General features: G+C 42.5%; 2 protein-coding genes across 3 annotated transcripts; both read left to right on the forward strand.

The window, feature by feature from the left end:
* Positions 1-291: 291 nt before the first annotated feature.
* KXD1 (KxDL motif containing 1) lies at positions 292-12537 on the forward strand. Of its 2 annotated transcripts, XR_012803448.1 has the most exons (6): positions 292-403; positions 2369-2481; positions 5293-5445; positions 5975-6021; positions 8270-8605; positions 9926-12537. XR_012803448.1 is itself a non-coding variant. In XM_075610846.1 (5 exons), the coding sequence occupies exons 1-5, from the start codon at positions 362-364 to the stop codon at positions 8500-8502; spliced, it is 588 nt and encodes a 195-aa protein (XP_075466961.1). In that variant the 5' UTR covers positions 292-361; the 3' UTR covers positions 8503-12537. The 2 variants fall into 2 exon arrangements, 1 of the variants encoding a protein (XP_075466961.1); XM_075610846.1 differs by having other exon boundaries at positions 8270-12537.
* A 3158-nt stretch (positions 12538-15695) lies between these two features.
* UBA52 (ubiquitin A-52 residue ribosomal protein fusion product 1) lies at positions 15696-19894 on the forward strand. The gene is made up of 5 exons (XM_075610848.1): positions 15696-15833; positions 17827-17949; positions 18679-18765; positions 19267-19369; positions 19733-19894. Exons 2-5 carry the CDS (start codon positions 17847-17849, stop codon positions 19824-19826), a joined length of 387 nt encoding a protein of 128 aa, XP_075466963.1. The 5' UTR covers positions 15696-15833; positions 17827-17846; the 3' UTR covers positions 19827-19894.
* Positions 19895-21870: the final 1976 nt, after the last annotated feature.

A 21870-nucleotide genomic window follows, 5' to 3' on the forward strand; every position in this document is an offset into this window, starting at 1 on the left:
CTTAGATTGTAAGCTCTTCGGGGCAGGGACTCCTTTTCCGCTTGTTTTGTCTAAAGCGCTTATTCCCACTGTGTTATAATATTATGTCACGTGTATTGTACAGCGCTATGTACCTGGATGGCGCTATATAAATAAAGATATAACTATATCGGCGCAGAAATGCTGCGTTCACCCCTCCAGCATCAGAGAGGTTAAAAAAAAAAAAAAAAAGAAGGAAGGAAGGAAGGTGGGCCGGACAACATTATGGTCCAATCAGAGCGAAGAGAGCGACGTCCAATGACACGGCGGATTACATGTCGGTCCAGGAAGTGGTCGTGTCTGGGTAGTGCCGGGGGCTGCATGTTCAGAAGAGCTATTGACGATGAGTGAGGATCTGCAGCATTCTCATGATGAACACCCCTCGGTAACACCCCCCCCCCCCTGTCTCATACCGCCCGCATCCCTACTCATTGTTAAAGTTAGCTTGGGGGAGGGGGGGTGTCAACAATCTCCAGGTCCTCCTTAAAACGAGCATGCATTTCTGTATAATGACACCGAGTATCTCTTCACGTATGAATGATTATCATTTTTAAGATATATACTGTGTCAAGTTTAACCCCATGCATGCAGCACCAAATGAAAGTCATGATAATCGTATGTTTAAACCCTGTACTTTATTTTTTAGGGACAGCCAGCTAATCCCAATAAAAAATAAAGGGGTAAATGTGTGTTTAGTCCTATACAGATGTCGCGCCTGTTAACGCAACGCGTTGTGTTCACTCTGGCGCATTATTGAACAGTAGTGCTATTGAAAACAATGGTAAAGGAGATGGCGCACCTGTTATTGATCGCCTTAGTTTGTGGGTTAACTCTTGTTAACAGGTGAATTAATATTTGCTACGGCTAGTCGTCATTCCTAAAACCTGGTGTCCCGAGGGTTGAGAAATGCTGGTATAAAAATGACTGAGCCACCTGTGCTGAAGCAGGGATATCTTTAAAACCTGTTCGTGACCCTTGAGGACTGGAGTCGGCCATCCCTGCTATATGGGATGTATCTTTTCTTAGGATATGTACCTTCCATGCTGTGTGAGCAGTGGTAAAGCAGTACTGCGAGCTTCAAAGACTAAGGGCCTCATGCAGAGAGCAGCGCTATTTAAAATTGGAGAGGGGAATAAAAAGTAGCTTTAATGGAGAGTTTTTTTCTCCATATGCAGAAAGGTCCGAAAACTGCATTTAGAATGCTGTCTGCATATGCAGAGTTTCAACCGGCGATATGAGCGCTGTTGAAACTTGTGGAAAAAAAATCGCGTTTTTTTTTTTTTTTCTCCCCCACCGGCCGCCGAGCTCCAGCTTCTTGCCAAATTTTTTTGGAGAAGCAAAATGTTGAAAATCGCGCCATTTTTTTGGCGCGAACAGCCGCTAGATGGCGATCGCGCCTCTCTGAATACGGCAGTTTTCAACACTGGAGAGATTTAGGTTCTCTCCAGCCGCGCGGCGAAATTTGCAAATAAAAAAAAAAAATTGGCGCTTTTTTTAAAACTCGCCAGTACCTGCCTTTCTACAGGCATTTGTCTCCAAAAAATGCCGCTATTCCCCTTACCGCTGCTCTCTGCATAGGCCCCAATATCTGTTATAAACATTGGTGCAAAGCTCTCTGGATTGTATTTTACAACAATTTGAGCAATATTTAATATGCTGAGTAAACAAAAAGGGTAGTTTTTCTGCAATAAATGCATTTTGTCTTCAAAGTAAAAAAAAAGGATATTTTAGGTAGCTAAACATGAGAGAAAAAGTAGGTACAGTATACGCTGGATGTGAAATTAAAAAGTAGTGATGCTCTTTCCACACTAGTACCATAAAAGTTTAAACACTGGGGGTAGAGATTAAAATCCGATAAGGGGTATCGGCGCTTGATGTAACAATAACTGCCATTCAAGTGAATGATGTGATGATGGTGTGCTTGGTTTAACCCTTTCCTTGCCAGATGGGCCAGCAGCTCATTGCTTTTGTATTTTTACTGGGAGTCTGCAAACATGGCAAGCCGAGACTTGGGAGGAGTTTTATTTTCCTCTGGCTGCTCCCTTCTTTGTGATATAACACTGTGTTGAACAGGAGTTTGCGCAGGCAAAGCCCCCTCTCTACTCCCTCCTACTGGCCCCCAACCGAACACTTTTTATGAACTAGCACCCTCCTCCCCCATTCAGAGGCCCAGATAAAAACACAATTCCAGAGAAACCGAAATGGACACATTTCTGCTTTTTAAGTCTGTTTACGTTTATTTAAGGCAGACCATTGCATTGTGAAGTTATTTTCAAAATGTACTGGTTGCAAACTAACCGGGATTGCACCTTTTTTTCCAATTAAACCTTATTTGGTTCATCTATTGCAGCCAGCAGAGCAGATGGTCCTGGAACCAACAGCATCAGGAGTGTTTTGTAGCAGAGTTCTCAATATGGTGAACTCCGATGACGTCAATGCAATTATCCTGACTCAGAGGCACATGTAAGTACATTAACAATGTACTTAATGCAATTGATACTAGCTGCATTATTGCCTGTTTCACCGTAAAAAAACAGCTGGCTGAAAATGTGCTTCTTTGGTTAAAATGACCATTGCCAGTCACACTCATTAAGACATGCGGGGCTACTGCTGCCACGGCAACAGGGGAAAGCTCAGAAAAATATAACTATTTTGAGAAACTGAAAAAGTTAGAAATAGATCAGCAGACTGTTGGGTTATAACTTAAGTTTTGTTTAGAGGGCTGCTGCTTTACTTTAAGGCTACCAAGAAGTGAAGGGAGAAGGAGTGGCTCAGTGAGTAAAGACACTGACTCTGGCACTGAGTTTGAAGCAGTTGGAACCTTGTTCAATTTCCGGTGTCGGCTCCTTGTGACCTTGGGCAAATCACCTTGTCTCCCTGTGCCTCAGGCACCAAAAACATAGATTGTAAGCTCCACGGGGCAGGGATCTGTGCCTGCAAAATGTCTCTGTAAAGCGCTTCGTAAAACTAGCAGCGCTATACAAGAACATGCTGTTGTTGTTGCTGGTGGGGCAGGACAATTATCGTTTTGATGCCCTGTCCCGATGTCTGATATAAACATCAAAATGTTGCGGTTTTGACAAATGTATAAGGACCTTTATTCTTCTGAATGAAAAGGCCACAGCTGCAGCCGACGGCACTGCCACGCCCCATAATGCCCCATAGCACAGTGCTGCAAAGCATTATGGGGCGTGAATGTGCCTCTCCTGTATTGCTTCTCACCCTTTCACTGCCAGAGGGGCCTGCAATGCATTGCACAATTATAATGGAATTAAAAATTGAAATTTTTGAAGAATTAGTCCCACATAGCAACATATACTAAAACGACTACACTGAAAACACTCTGCAATCTAGCAGTTTATCTACTAGTTTTTTCTATTTGTTTTATAATGCAGGAAAGGTCAATTAGGTCTGGAAACCAAACTACATTTCTCTCGGTAACAGATATCCAACAATATACCATTGTGACGGTGAAGGGGTTAACCAGGCTTATAATAAAGGTCAAGCCCACTTGGTTAACCCTGACAAGTATTAGGGTCGTAGAGTGTCAGCTCTGGGACCCAGATATCGAGAATGTATTACTGCAACTGTATACTAATTCTGCGATATTAAAGATTTCTGTGACTTTTTGCCTTTCTGGGGATGCTGGGATCGGGAGATTTCTAGGCTGTAAGTTTCAGGGTGGATTTGGCGGAGAAAGTCTTTGCAGAATGTGTCTATGTAGCCGGGTTATGGGATACCCCAAGAGTTGCATCCGGAGATACAGCTAAGCGCATTACTCCGCCAACCTCGTACCCTGAAAGCGCTCTTACGACTCACTGCCAGAGTTCCTGCTGCAGCATCTTCCAGACAAGGTAAATGGGTATGAAGGGGTTAAAATATATCTGCAGGTATCCACAGAGTCCTTAGTATTGCAAGGGGCTCCCCCAGTATAGCAGAGGTACCCCCATACTGTACATGTCCAGGTATCCTGAGCCTAGAGTAGGGGTTCAGGAAGGTGCTCACGCTAAGGTTATGTAGCTGAGCAGATTTGCAGTGTTTTAAAAAGTTTAAAAGTATTTTTCTCGTGTGCCAGGAATGAGGCTAGTGATTTGTAGGGAATATTTACGCTCACTCCATTCCTGACACCAGAATAAGAACTCATAACTTTTTGCAGGCAGCAGACAGGACACCACATCTTTTATTAAACGGGAATAGTTTAATACGTATAGATGTTGCTGACCTGTATATGAGCTGGGGGCTTTCTAAGTCATGGATTCCGGAAGGCACAGATGGCTACCAGGCTTGGCGCCGCTGTGTCCATCCAAGAGCCATACTTGAAAGGGCTCAGAGATGCCTATGTGTTAGGCCAGATGGGGCCCTGCCATTATTCTGGAGCACCCATATCCTGGCCTGACACAAGGCAACATCGCACCCTTTGCCCAAGATGCAGACTCTGTGGAGCCTCGCACCGTGGGGGGCGAAGGGGCAGAGAGGGATCTTTCACATGCCCCTGGAAAAGACTCAGGGGTGGGAAACCCTGTCTGTCTCAGATTGGTTGCTAGGAAAGTTGCTAAGGTTTTTTGATTGGGCTGCAGGGTTTCTGGGAAGATATACGAGAGGTTTTAAAACTCTGACACACCTCAGATTTGTCAGTTTTCCAAGATTCTAAGCAAATTCCAAGCGCCACACCAACAGCGGCGAAGTAACAGATGTCCAGGACTTTTTGTGAGTAACTACCGGTCATTGGAAAGTGCTCTAAAAAGGTGTCCGGAGATGGATTTATTCGTTAGCCCCATCCCCAGTAAGTGTGTTAATCTTGAATTGTGTAACATTGTGTGTTCATCTTATATAAGAAATAAATTACCATTTATTTTACCATCTTGTTTTGCTCGATCAAATGATCCCGGTTATAAAAAGGTGTTGTAGAACCTGATCTCCCGTGACAACCACACTTGCCAATTTCGTAAGCGCTGGTTAGGAACTTGACATAAGTGCAGAAAAGATTGCAGTTTCCATAGCTGCAGTGTCCAGACCGGAGTTATGACGTTTCGGGAAAATGCGTTTCTGGTTTCTTTCTCTCTCTTTCTCTCTCTTTCTCCTCTTTCTCACGTTATATAGTAGATGAGGTTGAAAAAAAAGACATGTCTGTCACGTTCATCCTGGAGCTGTACTTTCAGACTTGCTGTGAATCCGCCTCCCCTGGGACGGTTTTGTCTATTCTTTTGAACAGAGATGACTTGATGTGGAATAGTGGGCCCTGGTTTATTTATCTTGTCCTGCGTTTCCTGGCAGGCTCGATCGGTTTGAGAAAACCAATGAAATGCTGCTCAATTTCAACGGCCTCTCCAGCATGCGCCTGCAACAGATGAACGATCGCTTTGTACATCACACCAGGACCCTGGTGGAAATGAAGAAGGACTTGGACATCATCTTTAGGAGGATCAGGTACTGTATGAGACTTGTGCTATTTGTACAGCGGGGACCAAAATTCTTCTGTAAAGGTGCAGTCCCACCTAGAGTCCAATTAAGTGTAACGCTTTCATTGCCGGAGGGCGCCGCTTGATCGAGACCACGTGAGGTAGCGATTACGTGGCTGCGTATGGAAGTGGGAGCCCACGTCCCGTCTGCTCGGATGGTGTTCTCCGCTCTGGCGCAGCGGTAAACGAGATCTCTCCTTAACAATGAGCTCAATTCACTTGACGTCCATTGAACGTCATAAGGGCTCCTGAAGTGTCGGCCCTTGGCACGTACAGGGAACGTTATAAAGGCATCTAAAGGGTAAAAGGCTTATGATAAGTGCACTATACTTCATATTTTGCAATTGTTTTATTTAATTATTTACTTTTCATTTTTAATTAAAATCTAGAAATACACTAATAGCAGTTTTGTAAGGCCCAGATTTTTTTGTACGCTCTGTTAGCGCGACGGGATGTTTTCACTGGCTTTATGGCCGCTTCTTGTGTTTACCCCATAGGATGTTGAAAGGGAAACTGGCCAAGCAGCACCCAGCATCTTTCAGCAGTAAGTTACTAGCTTCTAACTACTTCTCCTTCCATCTGATGTGACACAGTCATTTGCCCTCCTTGGTATTAAAAAAGCAACGCAAGCGGGAGGTTATTTTTTTTTTTTTAAAGCATAGGACTGAAGCAGGGGATCTCCGGAGCTGAACCCCATTATTTTCAGCTCCAGGGACTCCCTGCTTCTGGAGATACCTCTGTAGCGGTCCCGGTATCTACTGCAAGTTTAAAGCTCCCCCGTCAACGTGGGCCATTAGGAAGCCGCACCAGATGATGTCACGACTTCCACGCACCAGATGATGTCACGACTTCCTGTTGGCCTTCAGGGTGCGAGAGCTTTGAAAAACAGCCATTACATGGACCCTGCTGGCGGAGCGGCTACCGCTACCCCCTACGGAGGTCTGTATCTCTGCAAACGGGGGGACACCGGAGCTGAAATTAATTCGGTTCAGCGCCAGAAATCCTCTGCTTCAATCCCATGGTAAAAAATAAGAAAATTTGCAATAGAAATCGCCCCCTTGGGGATCGCCTCTTTACAGCAGCAATCTTGCCAACTTGTTTCTCTCCCACCCTCACCCTAACAAACACACTTTTTGTTATCTATTATTTTTTAAAGAATTCATATTTGGCGGAGGGAATCAATCTTCTTTTTTTTTTTTCTTTTCTTTTTTTTAAATCTAGGTATTTGGTCAAAAACACGGACCTTCATCCAGTCTTGAATAAAAATAATCAATGTTTTACCTGAAAAGTCCTGTGCAGTGCCCTTTTTATTCTAAAGTTATATTTCAAATCTCTTGACGGGTGTGTGTCACCCCATCTTTGGGAACTACTAGTGGGTGGGATCACTCTGAGTTCGCCCGTCCCCTTTCTACCCCGTGGCTACTGATGTTATGATAGGGAGTGCAAAGGATATCTATCTGTATATATCTCCACCCTTTGTTCTAGAAGTAGGTTCTTCAGAGTTCTGATCTTCACTGTGAGTCCTATAAATAGATGTGTGTGTCTAGTTATATGTGTGAAGATGTGTCTTGTCACTGTTTGTTGTTTTCAGTTAGTAATGTGCCCCTTTTTAGTATAGCACCTGACATAGGTACCTGCATTTGTGGGAGAGGCATGCCACTTGTCCTGGTCCTAAAGAGTTGCCCCTACCAAAGCCTGACCACCTTCGTTCTCTCAGGATTGCCAGTATTTACACAGAACTTGCCCATCCAGCGGGTTCTCACAGCATCATAAGCCTCCCTGCAAGCTGTCCCCACCCGTACCCTCAGCACTGGGTCACCAAGTCAAGTGCCTCCCCTGAATAGGAAGGGGCCCTACCTGGGGATGAAGTATCGGAGTATATTGTTTGCCACCAGTTTATCTGTCAAGTGTGAAGTATTGAGAAACAAGGAAAGAATCCCACAAGATACACTCACTGGGGGTAGAGCTCAAAATAAATAAATTTTATTAATGATAACAAGAAAATCAATCTAATTAAAACCTGATATCTTAGCGCATGTTAGGCACAGCGGAGTGTGGAATGCTTGATATAAGTCTATGCCTGGGTATAAACACTGTATGAGTGATCCAGGATAAGGACTAGTAGCTCGTTCATAGCCTGGTGGTGGTAATGATAGTATAGAAGGTGACAAGTTGGTAGTCTATATATGTAGCTCCAAATATAGTCACAGTAACATAAGGTTATATATGGGGTGAATGCCCCAAGCACAATGTTCATGTACTGCTAACCCTAATTACATTGCAGTGTTGCTGTGCAGATAGCGCCAAGTGTCTGCTCATAGAAGGGCGCTCTGTTCTGCTGCATGTGGGTATAGCCGGGTTAAACGATTGTCCCAGTTTAACCATGAGTGTTTCAACAGACAAACAGTAGTGGTCGTTTATCAACCTTCTGAAGTCAGAGGTAGTGAGTCATTCACTCCCCATAACTCATGGTACCTAACAGGTAGTGCCAAGGGTTAAACACCTGTACCATTTAACCATGAATATCAAAGTGTGAAGTATGTCAATACCTGTGGAGTGTTATTGACATCTGTCGCATAAAGCACCTTTTTGATTTATAAAAGTTCCCGGCACCCATCTTTTTCCTACCCCTTACCATACACCCAGCCTGCACCTACCCAGCACCCTGAAACATTGGGCTATCTAGTGTTTCATGGAATCAGAAAAATACTTTTATACATCATTTTATCATGTGCTGGTAACTTGATTTGAGATATATCTTTGTATACTTTTATTTTCTGCGTCTCTCCCAGGCGTTCACGAATCTCCCGTACTGGAAGACGACGATGACTTCGACTCGACTCTGAAAAGCGCAGCCACCACCATCGCCACGTCCGAGCAGAGCACGGGGTCCTGCGACACCAGCCCGGACATCATCTCTCCCACCATGAGCCAGGATTTCGAAGACCTATCGCAGGCTCCCTCCGACACCCTGTCAGCCAACGGACAGATCCTAACAGACGAGGAGACCGCCCACGACGACTAGCGACGCAGCACGGACATACGCCCACGGAACTTGGGGAGGAGGGGGACGGGCGCTTGCTGAGGAGCACAATAAGGAGTGAGGGCTCTTGACCACTTCTCAGCCGGTGAGGCTAGCAATATATTGCTCTGCAATGCTTGTGAACCTCTGGCAGCAATGGGGTTATTTTAAGGCAATGGCAACAGCAACTGAAAAATGAGCATGTTACATGATTGTTATACTAAGTAGGGCTAAGCAGCGTTGTTTCGAGGCCTGGAGCTGGGATATCCCACTTCCAAGGCTGAGCTCCCAACTCCTCTGCTGTCAGTGTCCCTCCAGCCATCTCTGCCACTGTTTGGGACATTTTCCCAGCCCTTCCTCTACTCTCTGCACCCTTTCTGTTCCCACTCTCCATATGCTCTGCTCTTGTTCCTAGCTCCTCTCCCTCTGTTCTGCACTTAACTCCCAGCCCTCACCTCCCTCTCCACCTCCCTCTCCTGTCACCCGTCTCTCCCCGTTCCGCACTTACTCTCCCCCCCCCCATTTGCTGTCACTAAATATCTCTATATTCTGCTTTTTCCAAAATCTTTTGCTTCTTTTTTTTCTTTCCTTTTTTAACTTGACCGTTCCCCTCTTTTCTCTTCCTCTTCTTTCTTATGTCCTATCTTTTCTAATCTTGATCCCAGCCCTCCCTCTAACTAGTGCCTATTGTTACATTATTTTCCTCTCCTGCCTAATGTGCTTGGACTAATCTAGGGTTAGACGGTGGGTCCATTTGTGCAATAATATCCCTGTGCGGTGAGAAACAGGACCTTCCCTCCCATTGCCCACTCCTCCCTTCCTCCTCTCCTGCCAGGCTCGCTGACAGACAGGGGGATATGCAAAAGTAATCTCCTAATGGGGCAAACCAAGGACAACGCATTGCAGAGCAGTGAAAGGGTTAAACAGGAAAGCTACAGTATTTTTCAAAGAACACAAGAGCGTGTTCTAAGGCTGATTACATTAGTTTAAGGAAGTTAATTACATTTGTAAATTGCTTGGAAAAAAAATATTTATATATATATATATATATATATATATATATATATATATATATATATATATATATATATATATATATTGTCCCTTTAACATACTTGTCCACAACATAAATTTTTTTTTATGTAAATTTTTTTTTTATGTAAATTTTTTTTTTTACATTTTCAGCACCACTTTTTTATTTTATTTATATATATATATATATATATATATATATATATATTAAAGAAAATGTCATCACCCTTTCAATTTTTAAGCATTAATATTGTATAACTCTTCCTAAAATGGGATCCCAGATAACATTTCCGACTGTATTTATCAGGTTTAGAGTTTCTTTAAATCGGCCACAGTATCAGTCTTTAAAGCAGCAAACGCCTTCCACAACATCCTTTTTTTTTGTTTGTTACAGGATTGAAGCAGGAGGTCCACAGCGCTGAACCCCATTCATTTCAGCTCAGTCAGGATAAAAGTTTTAGATCTTACTGCACTCCTTTTTAGATAATTGTAGTGGGTGTCCTTTTTCTTTGTAAGGTGCATGCAGTTGAAGAGTGGCTGGGATCCCACTTCTGCCACCTAGTTATACTTGAAGCTGGATATCTTCTTGCCGCACTATGATAATAAAGTCTTAAACCAGACATTATAGCATAATAAAGTTGTTTATTTGCAGGTTGGAAACGCACAATGTTTCATGGATCTTCCTCAGGTGCAATATAATGTAAATATATATCACCTGAGGAAGGGGGACCCAGCTCAGGGACACCCTGCATACAGAGATACTTACCTCTGTAACGGTGCCGGTATCTCTGCAGTGAGAGAAACTGTGTGACTAAAATAATAGCGTCACGTGAGCCAATAGGAAGCCGTGACATCATCCCTTGCGGGTTCCTATTGGCCCAAGTGACCAGGACCTTTAAACTCTGCAAAGATAACGGTACCCTATACAGAGGTACGTATCTCTGGAAGCAGGGGGTCTCCGGAGGTGAAATTAATGGGGTTCAGCTCCGGGGTCCTGCTTCAATTCTAGAACACAAAACAGATGTATTGCAAGGTGTTTTGCTGCTTTAATGACTTCAACCAGTGTTTATAATACAATAGGCACGTTAATCAGTATTAAAACATTCCATCAATGCTAGTTTCTAAATTCAAATGTACAGAGCTACTGAGTACCATTAAATAATGTGGCATGTTAATTTAACTATTCAACAAAATGCTGTCCTATAGTACCAGTGATATGCTTAAAAGGTTAAGACTAGGTGAGAAGTGTATTTACCCAAGAAATGTTTGGCGATGGTGAAGTGTATTCCCTTCTCTCGCTTGTTCTGTCCCTGATCTTTCTGGCTAATCCCCTGACATGCAGGAAGTGTGCATAAATCTGATTGCCTCATCACTGAGGTGAGAGCAAACAAGATTGACAAGCAACCACCCCCCTCATTGCACAATAAAAATGTCAGACTTAACAAACTATTTAAAAGTAGTTCTACCTGACTGCAACTTTTAATGGCAGGAATCACCTGTTATTATCCTTTAAAACATATCCCTGTCATTCATTTGGGTCCTGCCTAGGAGTGCACTTTTAAACCCCTTCAGGGCGAAGGGGGCCTTTGCTGACCCCTTTAGTATGGAAACAGTTGATCAATTTCTCTATCTCTGCATCAGATCTAAAAAAAAAAAAAAACACCTGTTTAAATGCAAACAGGAGTACAGTACTGGTCTAAATCCAGGCCATATACATTAATAAACTGCCTATTTTATGGGTGGCTGGGTGTATTCTAATCTGATATTTTATTTAACAAACTCCAATTGGGATTTTTGTCTCTGTTTTACAATGACACACAAAAAAACATATGACAATGAATGAATGTTCCAGGCTTCCATCCTATAACTCTGCCAATTGTATCTGCTGCAGTGCACAGTATCTTTTTGTTCACTTCAGGTGAATCTATGGTTTTCTGTGCGTCTAACACCTTTGGAGTCCGTCTCAATGTTTTTTGTTTTTTTTTAACATAGACAGTCTCACACTTTAATGTGACTCATCTTTTCCCATTAAAATGCCACTTCTTGACCCAGGACCCCAAAATCTCACTCATTTTAAGTCTTGAGAAGTTGACATCTTTAGTGTTTAGAGATACTGTGTCATCATACAATACATCATGTGCAAAACAGCAGTGGTATATAAACAAAGCTTAGCTTAGCAGGACCATGGCTTTAGCTTCCTTAGGCAGCGTCGCAATTCAATGTATAATAGAACTAAAAAGCATTAAGTGTTTAAGTACAGAAACTGACACCAGATAAGATCCAATTGGAACACCTTAGTCTGCCACTTTCCTACCTGTTTGATTCTATGCATCAACAGCAATTATTTTGGGTCAATTTCATCCTGTGTCTGTCTCAAAATATCAAGGTTCTTTGTTCCAATGTTGCCCGGTGTGTTTCAGATTCTTATTTGAGATGGGTCCAAAGGGCAAAGAGCAACTCGGTGCACCCGTTATAATGGGATGTATCATTTTGCTCTGTTTTTTCTCTCTTATTTCTTGATCTGAAGCTCTGATAAGTCTGATCCGATGTGAACCTTTTCTGTTTCGCGATCTGAGACCTAAGCAAGAAATCTGATTAACCTCTTCACTGCCAGGTTTGGCCTGGAGTTAACCAGTGATGCCATTTCCACAGCCAGGAGGAGATAAGGCAGTGTCAATGCAAACACTCCTGTATTTAAAAATAGACTTGCAGTGAAGGAGTCTGGGGGTGCAGAGAACATCTATCCATATCTACTTTGGCTACCCATCCAGGCCTCCTTCAGCTGCATACATAACTGCCTGTGACTGATACCATGAATATGTCAAATAAAAAAATCAGCCATAATATAAAAGATTTCGCTTTCAAATACAATATCTGTGTAGGATGAAAAGCTTAGCAAGTTGAACTTTATTTTAACACTTAACAAGAAACTATTGTGCTGTCTGCATCTCTTGCATATAATTAATTTTGTATTATTAACAATAAAGGAGATTTCTTATAAAACGACCCATTGGCTTTTGTTTATGTTGACACAGTAGAAGGGATTTATTTAAATTGTTTTTCATAGATTCTGCATATGAAATACATAAACATGGAATAAAACAAAGATATTAAACAATAAAGGGTATGTGACATGAAAAGGGCAACATGTAGTTACAATTCTAGTAACGTATTGGTCCTGCAGTAGCGTAGATGTAACAGGCGTAGGTTGTGACACCTTTTAATGGAGAAATTCTTCAGATTGAATTTTAGTGTGCTGAGATTTTAAAACCTCACAGATCTCTTATTCAATTGTCCCTACAGCAACATCTAAATAATGAACATTTTCCCAGAGCAGGCTGCATTCAGTAAGAGATTTCGATTGAAAAAATGCTCATTTGCGTAAATCTTTGCAACGTCTCACAATCTGGAAGTGCAGTGTGACAATACCGTCAACCTAACTCCATGTCATTTAGTTACCAAATTTGCCATTACTGTCCCCAATTTGTAGTGTCTGCAATGCAAGTTGGACACCAACGTGTTCTAGAATTTGGGGACAACTTGCCTTCTGATAGTTTGTATCCTTTTTTTAATATAGCACTGATGGTGTATGAAGCGCTGTTTATAGAATTATTGCAGGCACAATTTGTCCCTGCCCTGAAGAGCTTACTATCTAATGCTGGTGCCTGAGTTACAGGGAGATAAAGTGACGTGCCATAGGAAGGTTAAAACGAGGGGTGACATTTGGATTTGAATCTGTTTCAAAGGCAGTAACATTACCACTGAGCTACTTCTGCCCGTACTTTGATGCTTATAACCACCATCGTTTTATTTTCACACCCAGAGTACCACAACATTTTATTTGCCAACCCAGAGTACCATTACCTTACTGTAATTAAAAATCACAGTTCCACTTTATTTTCAATTAATTTTCAAAGTCCCTCCCCACTAGTCTTTTCAGAGTAGAAATGTTGTATAATCCTTCTTAGGGCTGTTCTATAGTGCGCACGCGTCAGTTTTAGTTGGCTGAGGTTAGTCAGCCTTTCTATAATGTTGCCACGGGCGCGCACGGCAGTGTGCGTGGAACCGGCCGACAGGGGAGAGGATGAAGAAAATAAAGAATTCGTGCTGCTGGTGTGTGTGTGTACAATGTTAATAAACAATTTATTAAAGTATTTATTTCAAAACTTATTTAAACACACATACACACACATACACACACACATACTGTACCTCACTCGCGCACTGCATACACGCACAAAACGTGCGGCACGCGCGTTCGCACAGGCACGCGCACGCATGGCCGCACACAGTATAGAACGGCCCTAAGAGTAACGCCTGAAAAGCTTTGCACCATTATTTAACAAATTGTAAATCTCCTGATATCAGACATACTACCACTACTTTTTGCAAGGTACTTCAGCAAATACTGTAGTGATAATGCAGTTTGCTGCCCAATACCCAGGGTGACCAGATTTCTCCTGGCAAAAACCGGGACAATCGCACGTTGCGCTTGCACGAAGAGCACTTGCACAGTCGGCACTTCATGGCTGCTCGCGTGCATGCGCGATACGCACTTGTCGATTGCGCGACTGGCGTTTGCCGTTTGCTCATGCGCATGCGAGATCGGAGCTTGCAGGTTGCGCATGCGCAAGAGCAGCTGGGAAGTGCCGATCACACATGCATGGTCAGCAAGCGCTTTTTGCTCATGCGCATTCTGCGCTCGCTAGCGGGACAGAAAACCGGGACAGGACCCGAAAAAGTCGGGTTACCCTACCAATACCTGAGTTATAAGTCCCATCTTACATGGACCCAAATCACATAACTTCTACCGGTACTGGAAATATTATTTATTTATAAAATGTTTTACCAGGAAGTAATACATTGAGAGTTACATCTCGTTTTCAAGTATGCCCTGGGAAATGTTTTGGGGTCCTGCACTTATTGAAGTCCAGACAAATGTATTGCTTCATGGCCTCTCTCCTGCACACATTGGTTGGAGCTCACAACCTTCAGCTAATTACTGTAGTACTACTGTAGGTAATACATTATTCTGAGGGACCCGTCACCTATTCCTCGTATTAAAGGTGCAATCACACTTATCAAACCAGAAAAACATCCTTTTATAAAGAATGTTACAGTACTGTGCTAATCACAAAGATTTGGCTGCATTGTTTCGGAAATTACAAATCATGTTTCTTCAGGGCCTCTGAATGAGGACGTGTTGGCAATCATTACTTTCATTCATTCTGAGCCCAGTGGTGCTCAACTCCAGTCCTCAAGCCTGCCAACAGGTTGCACAGGTGACTCAATCGTCCTTGCTTCAGCACAGGTGGCTCAATCAGAGGCTCAGTGCCGTGCTGAAGCAGGAATATCCTGAAAACCCGACCTGTTGGAAGTCCTTGAGGACTGGAGTTGCCCAAACATGTATTAGACTATGATCTTAAGGCAAAGGCGCTAAAATCACAGTAATGTTTTTTTTTTTTTTTTAAATAGATTAAACCTTGGTGACTGATGCCTCAGCCCCTCATGGATAGGTCTGCAGCCCATTGCACAGCAAGTCAGAGTAGCTGTACTCCATGCCCTGTTATACCAGCACACAACAAAGGGGACAAAATAAATAGCTTTTCCATTTCTCCGGTACTAAAAGATGCTACAGCACAGCACCCCATCAGGTCAGGATATCCCAGCTTCATCAGAGGTGGCTCAATCAGTCCCTGCTTCAGCACAGGTGGCGCAATCTTCCACTGAGCCTTTGTTTGAGACACCTTTGCTGAAGCAGGGATATGCTGAAAACCAGACCTGTTGGGGGGTGAGGACTGGAGTTGAGCACCGATACCGTATCCCACCCTGTCCTTATCAGATAACCAGTACAGCTCTGGCTGTAGAAGCACAAAGTGGCATCAGACCAAAGGGATCAGGCGGAGGTAAATGATTTAAAGATACTTATATGGGTGTCAGAATTTGGTGAAAAATGCATCAATCACCCAGGTGGGATTCAACATATCACTGTCATATTTACAACACTTGGGTTCTAGGAGGGATTACCCGTTTAACTAGTAATTCCCAAATCCAATCACCCCAGGGTCACATTGATCTCTTGTGCCAGAAACAGCCGTGCTGGAGACACAATTCCCCATTGGTTGCCTTATGTGAGCATTTGCCAGCAACAAGCGTGTCGTCAACAACCGTAAGCCAGCAACAAACATGGCGGGCGCGGCTTCACGTCAAGCGGGCATTAAATTCCCGCCCACAGTTCCTCAGTGAAGACGCAGTTTCCGTTTCCGCCCTCTCCTTTTCTCCTCCGTCTGGCCGCCGTGCGGGTGGGTATGGCTGCTGTCCGCTCCTTGCTCCGGGGATACCGGGTAGTGAGAGCAGGGAGGGGTCAGGGGAGTCGTAGTCCCGGAGGGAGGTCTCTCTGCTTGTGCTGCCGGGGCAGCGTGCTCTGAGCGCGGCCTCGAACACCCAGAGCCCGGGGGAGGCAGAGTGGAGGAGGCCCCACCTGTGTCACGGGCCCTGGCACATGGGAACCCCCCCGCATTCCCATAACTTTTATAGGACATCCCGTACGGGATGCATGGGGGCTTTGAAATGTTGCTGATTAATGATTTAATATGCAGAGAAGGTTCATGATTATTTAGCTACACACCCCACATTATGCCTCTGAGAAGTGTGTATATATATATATCCCCACATCATGCCTATGAGAAGTAGAATATATATACACACGTATAGATTCTATATTTGTCTGTGTACAGAATGAAGATATATTGCTATTTTTGTCGAAACCCCCATGTATCTTTCCCAGTTTGTACGTACCATGTATCTTTCCCAGTTTGTACGTAAGTCAGATTCCTGATTATTATAGCTGTTTTGGTGTTTCTAATTTATCCATAAAAATATGCCCTACAAAAATAGCCCAATGCAAGAAAGAATATCTGCTATAGTTTGAATAAATATGTATATATTAATCTTTGTTGGACTTGTGCCTTCAAACGTGTATGTAGAAGAACTGTATGTATGTATGTGTATATGTAATTACACAGCCTGTGCTGTTATGCAGTGTAATTGATTAGAGACATTCTTTTTATTTATAAAATATTTTACCAGAAAGTAATACATTGAGTTACCTCTCGTTTTCAAGTATGTCCTGGGCACAGAGTTAAGACAAATAATACATGGTTACAAATACAGTTACATAAATGAACAGGGTATACATTATATACAAGACATTGCATGCACAGTTAAAGAAAATATTTTATGAAGGATGCCCATACATTACTTTCTTTTTAACCATCTGCCCTTTATTTAGTGCAAAGTAGATAATGTGTCCAAGATCAGCTTGTCTTATGTTAAAACATGGATGCTATTGTATGGTTTAATAAGGTTACATTTGAGCTATTATCTGTCTAGGAAATCTGATCTTACAATGTATTTGCCTTTCTTGCATATTTCAAACTCTGGCATAATATCTAGAAAAACAAATGAAGCTTAACTTGACTAAATATAGCAACGTTGCAATACTTTTTTTAAGCTGGGCATTTTGAGTAATTTTATATTGATACAGTATAAACTTCACTTCAGTGACCCGTAAGTAGCTGTAGTTAATTCAGCTGAACTAAAAGAGCCAAACATTTTGTTTTTAACAGGAGAGAGGTATCTTTGTTATATTAAGGTTGATATCTTTCTAATGAATTAAAATAGCAAAAACACTTGCTGCACAGGACATTCCCTTTTTAATTTATATATTTTAGTTGGTTCATTTATAATGTCAATTGAAAATAGTGTTTACCTTCCATTTCCACTGCATATCCTCTTCTATGGGGGAAACCTTGCCAGATAATGTTGGTTCTGTGGTAGGTATGGATCGGCTGAGTGTGAATGATGCAATGTTATTGTTACGCTTGTGATCAAGACCAGCACTTCAATTCAGTTGCTATTTATTGCAATAATTGACTTGCGGATTCTCATCTAACACAGTGTATTCAGGCAAAGAAAGGTGGGTAGCCGTGTTGGTCCTTTATTCGATGTAGTAACAAAGGAGGGAGAGGGAGTAGGTGGTATGATGTTTTATTGGACCAACAAGTAGTTGATGATATAAGCTTTCAAACCTCTCGGGGTCCTTCATCCGGTACCTGATGGAGGGCCCCGAGAGGTCCGAAAGCCTATAACATATCAACTACTTGTTTGTTCAATAAAAGGTATCTTACTACGTACTCCCTTTTGTTACTACAGTATTCAGGAAATTGTAACACCTGACACGATCTTGGGTTATCATCACAGTTCTAATTTCCGTTTTTGACTCGTTTCTTAAAGGTAACCAGAAAGGCGTCAAGATGCAGATCTTCGTAAAAACCCTCACTGGGAAAACCATCACCCTTGAGGTTGAGCCCAGCGATACTATCGAAAATGTCAAGGCCAAAATCCAGGACAAGGAAGGTAATGTGAACAGTTCAGTTCTGATCATTCATTTTGTACTGTGTTCAAATATATAACAAAGAAGAAGCAGGCACACGGTCTTACTCAAAAGGAGGTTTAATATGCTAAAAAGTCCAACGTTTCGGCAGTCAAATACTGCCTTTCTCAAGGTGAAGGCCTTCACCTTGAGAGAGGCAGTATTTGACTGCTGAAACGTTGGACTTTATGGCATATTAAACCTCCTTTTGAGTAAGACCGTGTGCCTGCTTCTTTGTACTGGAACATTTGGGACTACAGGAGCTCCCCAGGACCAGCGCACCGGCAGCTAAGTACCCCACCTCTATTACCATTTATATTGAGTGCGTGTCTCATACTCTGTCTTCAAATATATAACCCCACGGGTGTATTTAATTCTGTAACCGGTCACGTCATACAGTGTTTATGCTGCGCACACAGATTCTGGGTATTGTTATGCCAATGAGCGTCTCACTTTGGTTTATTACCTATTAAAAACTTGGCGACACAAGTTTGCTTCCAATAAAATGTTTACTCCTTCAAAATTATGCACGTACAAAGCTGTGAACCGTTTATTTGTAATCCATTCACGTTTGAATATTATGACGGTTATTTTATGGCAAACCACCATTCGTGTTTCCTGTTTGTTTTTTGTTTTTTTACTCTTGTACCCCTTTAACTTTTAAGAGCATTGATAATTGTCCAAAATTATCATTGCTTCTGCTTCCCTTGTAGGCATCCCCCCTGACCAGCAGCGTTTGATATTTGCTGGCAAACAGCTTGAGGATGGACGTACTCTGTCAGACTACAACATCCAGAAAGGTATAAAGCAGTCATGTGTGAAATTAACCAATCTGTTTACAGGAGTATTTTTTTTTGGTAAAAGAAATGCTCGAACAAGGGGTTATGCATTTAAGCTATAAGGTTGCAATGTGAAATATTGCCCCGGAAGGGTGGTGAATACGTTGAACGGCCAACCAGCTGAGGTAGATACAATTACTCTTGCAAAATGAGTCTCTGAATGAATGCAGAAAAATGTAGCCGATTAAAGAAATTCAGCATCCCTCGTTGAATGACCCTCTTGATGTTTTATTGTAGAATGTAATTTCTGAGGATAAAATAATGTAGACTACTTTGTAATAGGACAGACGAGAGACTGAATACAGATTTAGGTTGTGGGTACTTTTTGTTCTATCAGGATATACTTGTAATTTTCTTTGTTATTGGCTTCCTTTTCATTACACTGCTTTGTTAGTGTTTCTTGTCTTTTAATAAAAACTGGTGGTTTTGGAAATGTTCCTTTAAACACTGCTAACTTTTCAGAGTCAACCTTGCACCTGGTACTGCGTCTGCGTGGTGGCATCATTGAGCCTTCCCTTCGCCAGCTTGCCCAGAAGTACAACTGTGACAAGATGATTTGCCGCAAGTAAGCTGCTTGTGTCACAATGATGATGCTTCAATACAAATCTACTGTGGTGTGGTTAACATGATAATGTGCATTTAATGACTCATTATAATTTCCTCAGACTATAATAGTCAGTCAAAGCTCTTTGTTCCCTACCCCATCCCCATCCTTTTTAAACCAGTACTGGAAGCGGGGGTTTCCCATAGCCGAACCACGTTAATTTGAGCTCCTTTGACACCTAGCTCCCCGAGATACTTACTGGGGGGTGCGTGGGCCTTGGCCTTCAAAATGTTTGCTGTAAATGTTGTGCATGTTTTGTATACATAGTATAGGGGAGAGTCTTAAAGAACATGTATGATAAGGTAGCATTCTTGTCCATTTCAGGTGCTATGCCCGCCTTCACCCTCGTGCTGTAAACTGCCGCAAGAAGAAGTGTGGACACACCAACAACCTGCGCCCCAAGAAGAAGGTTAAATAAACGCCTGCTGAGCTCTGCGTGTTGTTTTTTGACTTTTGTTGAGAAATAAAAAATGCAAAAAGGAAAAACGTTTGATTTCTTTACGCCCACAAGTTTCCTTTTTATTAAATATTAAACCTAATGAGAAATGGGGATGTGTACATATATTTTCATAGTGTGGACAGTGAATCCCAAGAGCGTACAATTTCATATTTGGGTGTTGGATGCTGATTGAGATGATTGTGCCTTGGCGAAGGACAACTGAAACGGGGTACAGGTTCCCACAGCTGTTTTATCCCTGTTATGGCATTCAGTCAGTCATCTCAGTCTCTTCACTGCCACTGCATACTGTGCCTGTTATAAAAATTACGGTTTCAGATAGGCGTGGAAAGAGTACATTTGTATTCTGTGTGGCGCAGCCCATAATATTCAGTGAAGTGCATACAAATGCCAAAAACTTAAGTAATATTTACAAAGGTTCATTAAGCCACACTTAAAAATCCTTTTTCTGCCAAGGGTCCCAATAATTTGTTGAAGAGCAAAGGTGTAAGTATACTTGGAGCCTGTTTGGTATCTTACAGCACTGAAGGCAATTTGCACTGTAAAGCTACAGAGGATTTGTGAATCTGCATCTGTTTCCTTATGGAAATTAAAAAAAAATGCCTTTTACTCTGTTCAAAAAGCAGCCCCGCTGATTGCCATTTCTTTCAGGGGTTTTTTTTTTTTTTGCAGGGAACTTGCCCTTTCCAATGTTATTTTGAAATCTGTTGCTCTGAAATATTAAGTTAGGTTTTGCCCTGAGATCCAGTGTAATGTTACCATAACTGCAAACGCTAGAAATTAAGAAACATTCAGTTTCTAACACTTGGTATAAAGCAGGATACGCTCGGGCAAGCCACTAACAGGTGTGGAACACGTGTAGATTTCTAGAGGGGATTGCAGTTCTAAGGTTGATCCTTATTCAGGATAACATCCTAAATGTCCAACTTTATAGGAAATTGGACCAAAACTTTTCGGGGACGTTATTGTTTATTTGTAAAGCGCTAACATTCTGCAGCGCAGGGGGGAGGGTACAGAGAATTAATTACATAAACAGTTGCTTACAAGTGAGGCCAAACATACACCAAAGAGATACAAAGAGGTAGTGAGGGTCCTGGTTGTGAGTTTACAATCTAGAAGGCTTCACCTCTGCTAATACCCTGTGGTAGGTGTCTGCAGTCACAGACAAATGGAAGGATCTTCCGCAGTAGAACAGTGTTCTATGCTTGGAATGTTTGTAACGTTTTGTGGAACCTTTTTACTGCCAGAGGGGACAGCAACCCATAGCTCTAAAAAGCATTGCTGCTGTCTGGCAGAAAAAGGGTTACTAGAGGTAATTTGTCACCCATGTCAGATTCATTGGCTGAATTTCCCAACTCGGTTGACAGTCCCTGATTGGGTATGTCACGGTCCTGACGCATTTAATGGTCTTGTGCATTTGGTAGTGAAAGTATAAATCTGCCTTAAGTGTTGCCGTGTTTTAATTATGTTGCCAGTAATTTGACTGGTTTGCTGCATTCATGGCACAACGCAATGATGACACATTAAATCAGGGGTGGGGAACCTTTTTTTGTGCCAAGGGCCATTTTGATATTTATAAAATCATTCGAGGGCCATCGAAAATTATCAACTTAAAAATTAGCCTGCTATATATTTGGTCAAACATTTAATGAACTCACCACTAATGTGATGGCTGGAACTGCTTCTCTTTGGGTGACTGACTGACTCTTGGGTGGTGGGTGACTATGACTGACTGTGGGTTGGTGTCTGTGCACACGCAAATGCACACGCGCGCGCACACAGGCAGGGGGTAGGGAAATCAGACTCTCAGACCCACTCTCGCTCAGACTCTCAGACCCACTCACAGACTCAGACACTCACTCTCAGACCCACTCTCTCAGACTCTCAGACCCACTGTCACTCAGACTGTCAGACCCACTCACAGACTGTCAGACCCACTCTCAGACTGTCAGACCCACTCTCTCTGACACACACTCAGACACACTCTCCCTCTCTCACACACTCT

The sequence above is a fragment of the Ascaphus truei genome, chromosome 8 (assembly GCF_040206685.1).
Source record: "Ascaphus truei isolate aAscTru1 chromosome 8, aAscTru1.hap1, whole genome shotgun sequence".
Lineage (NCBI taxonomy): Eukaryota > Metazoa > Chordata > Amphibia > Anura > Ascaphidae > Ascaphus > Ascaphus truei.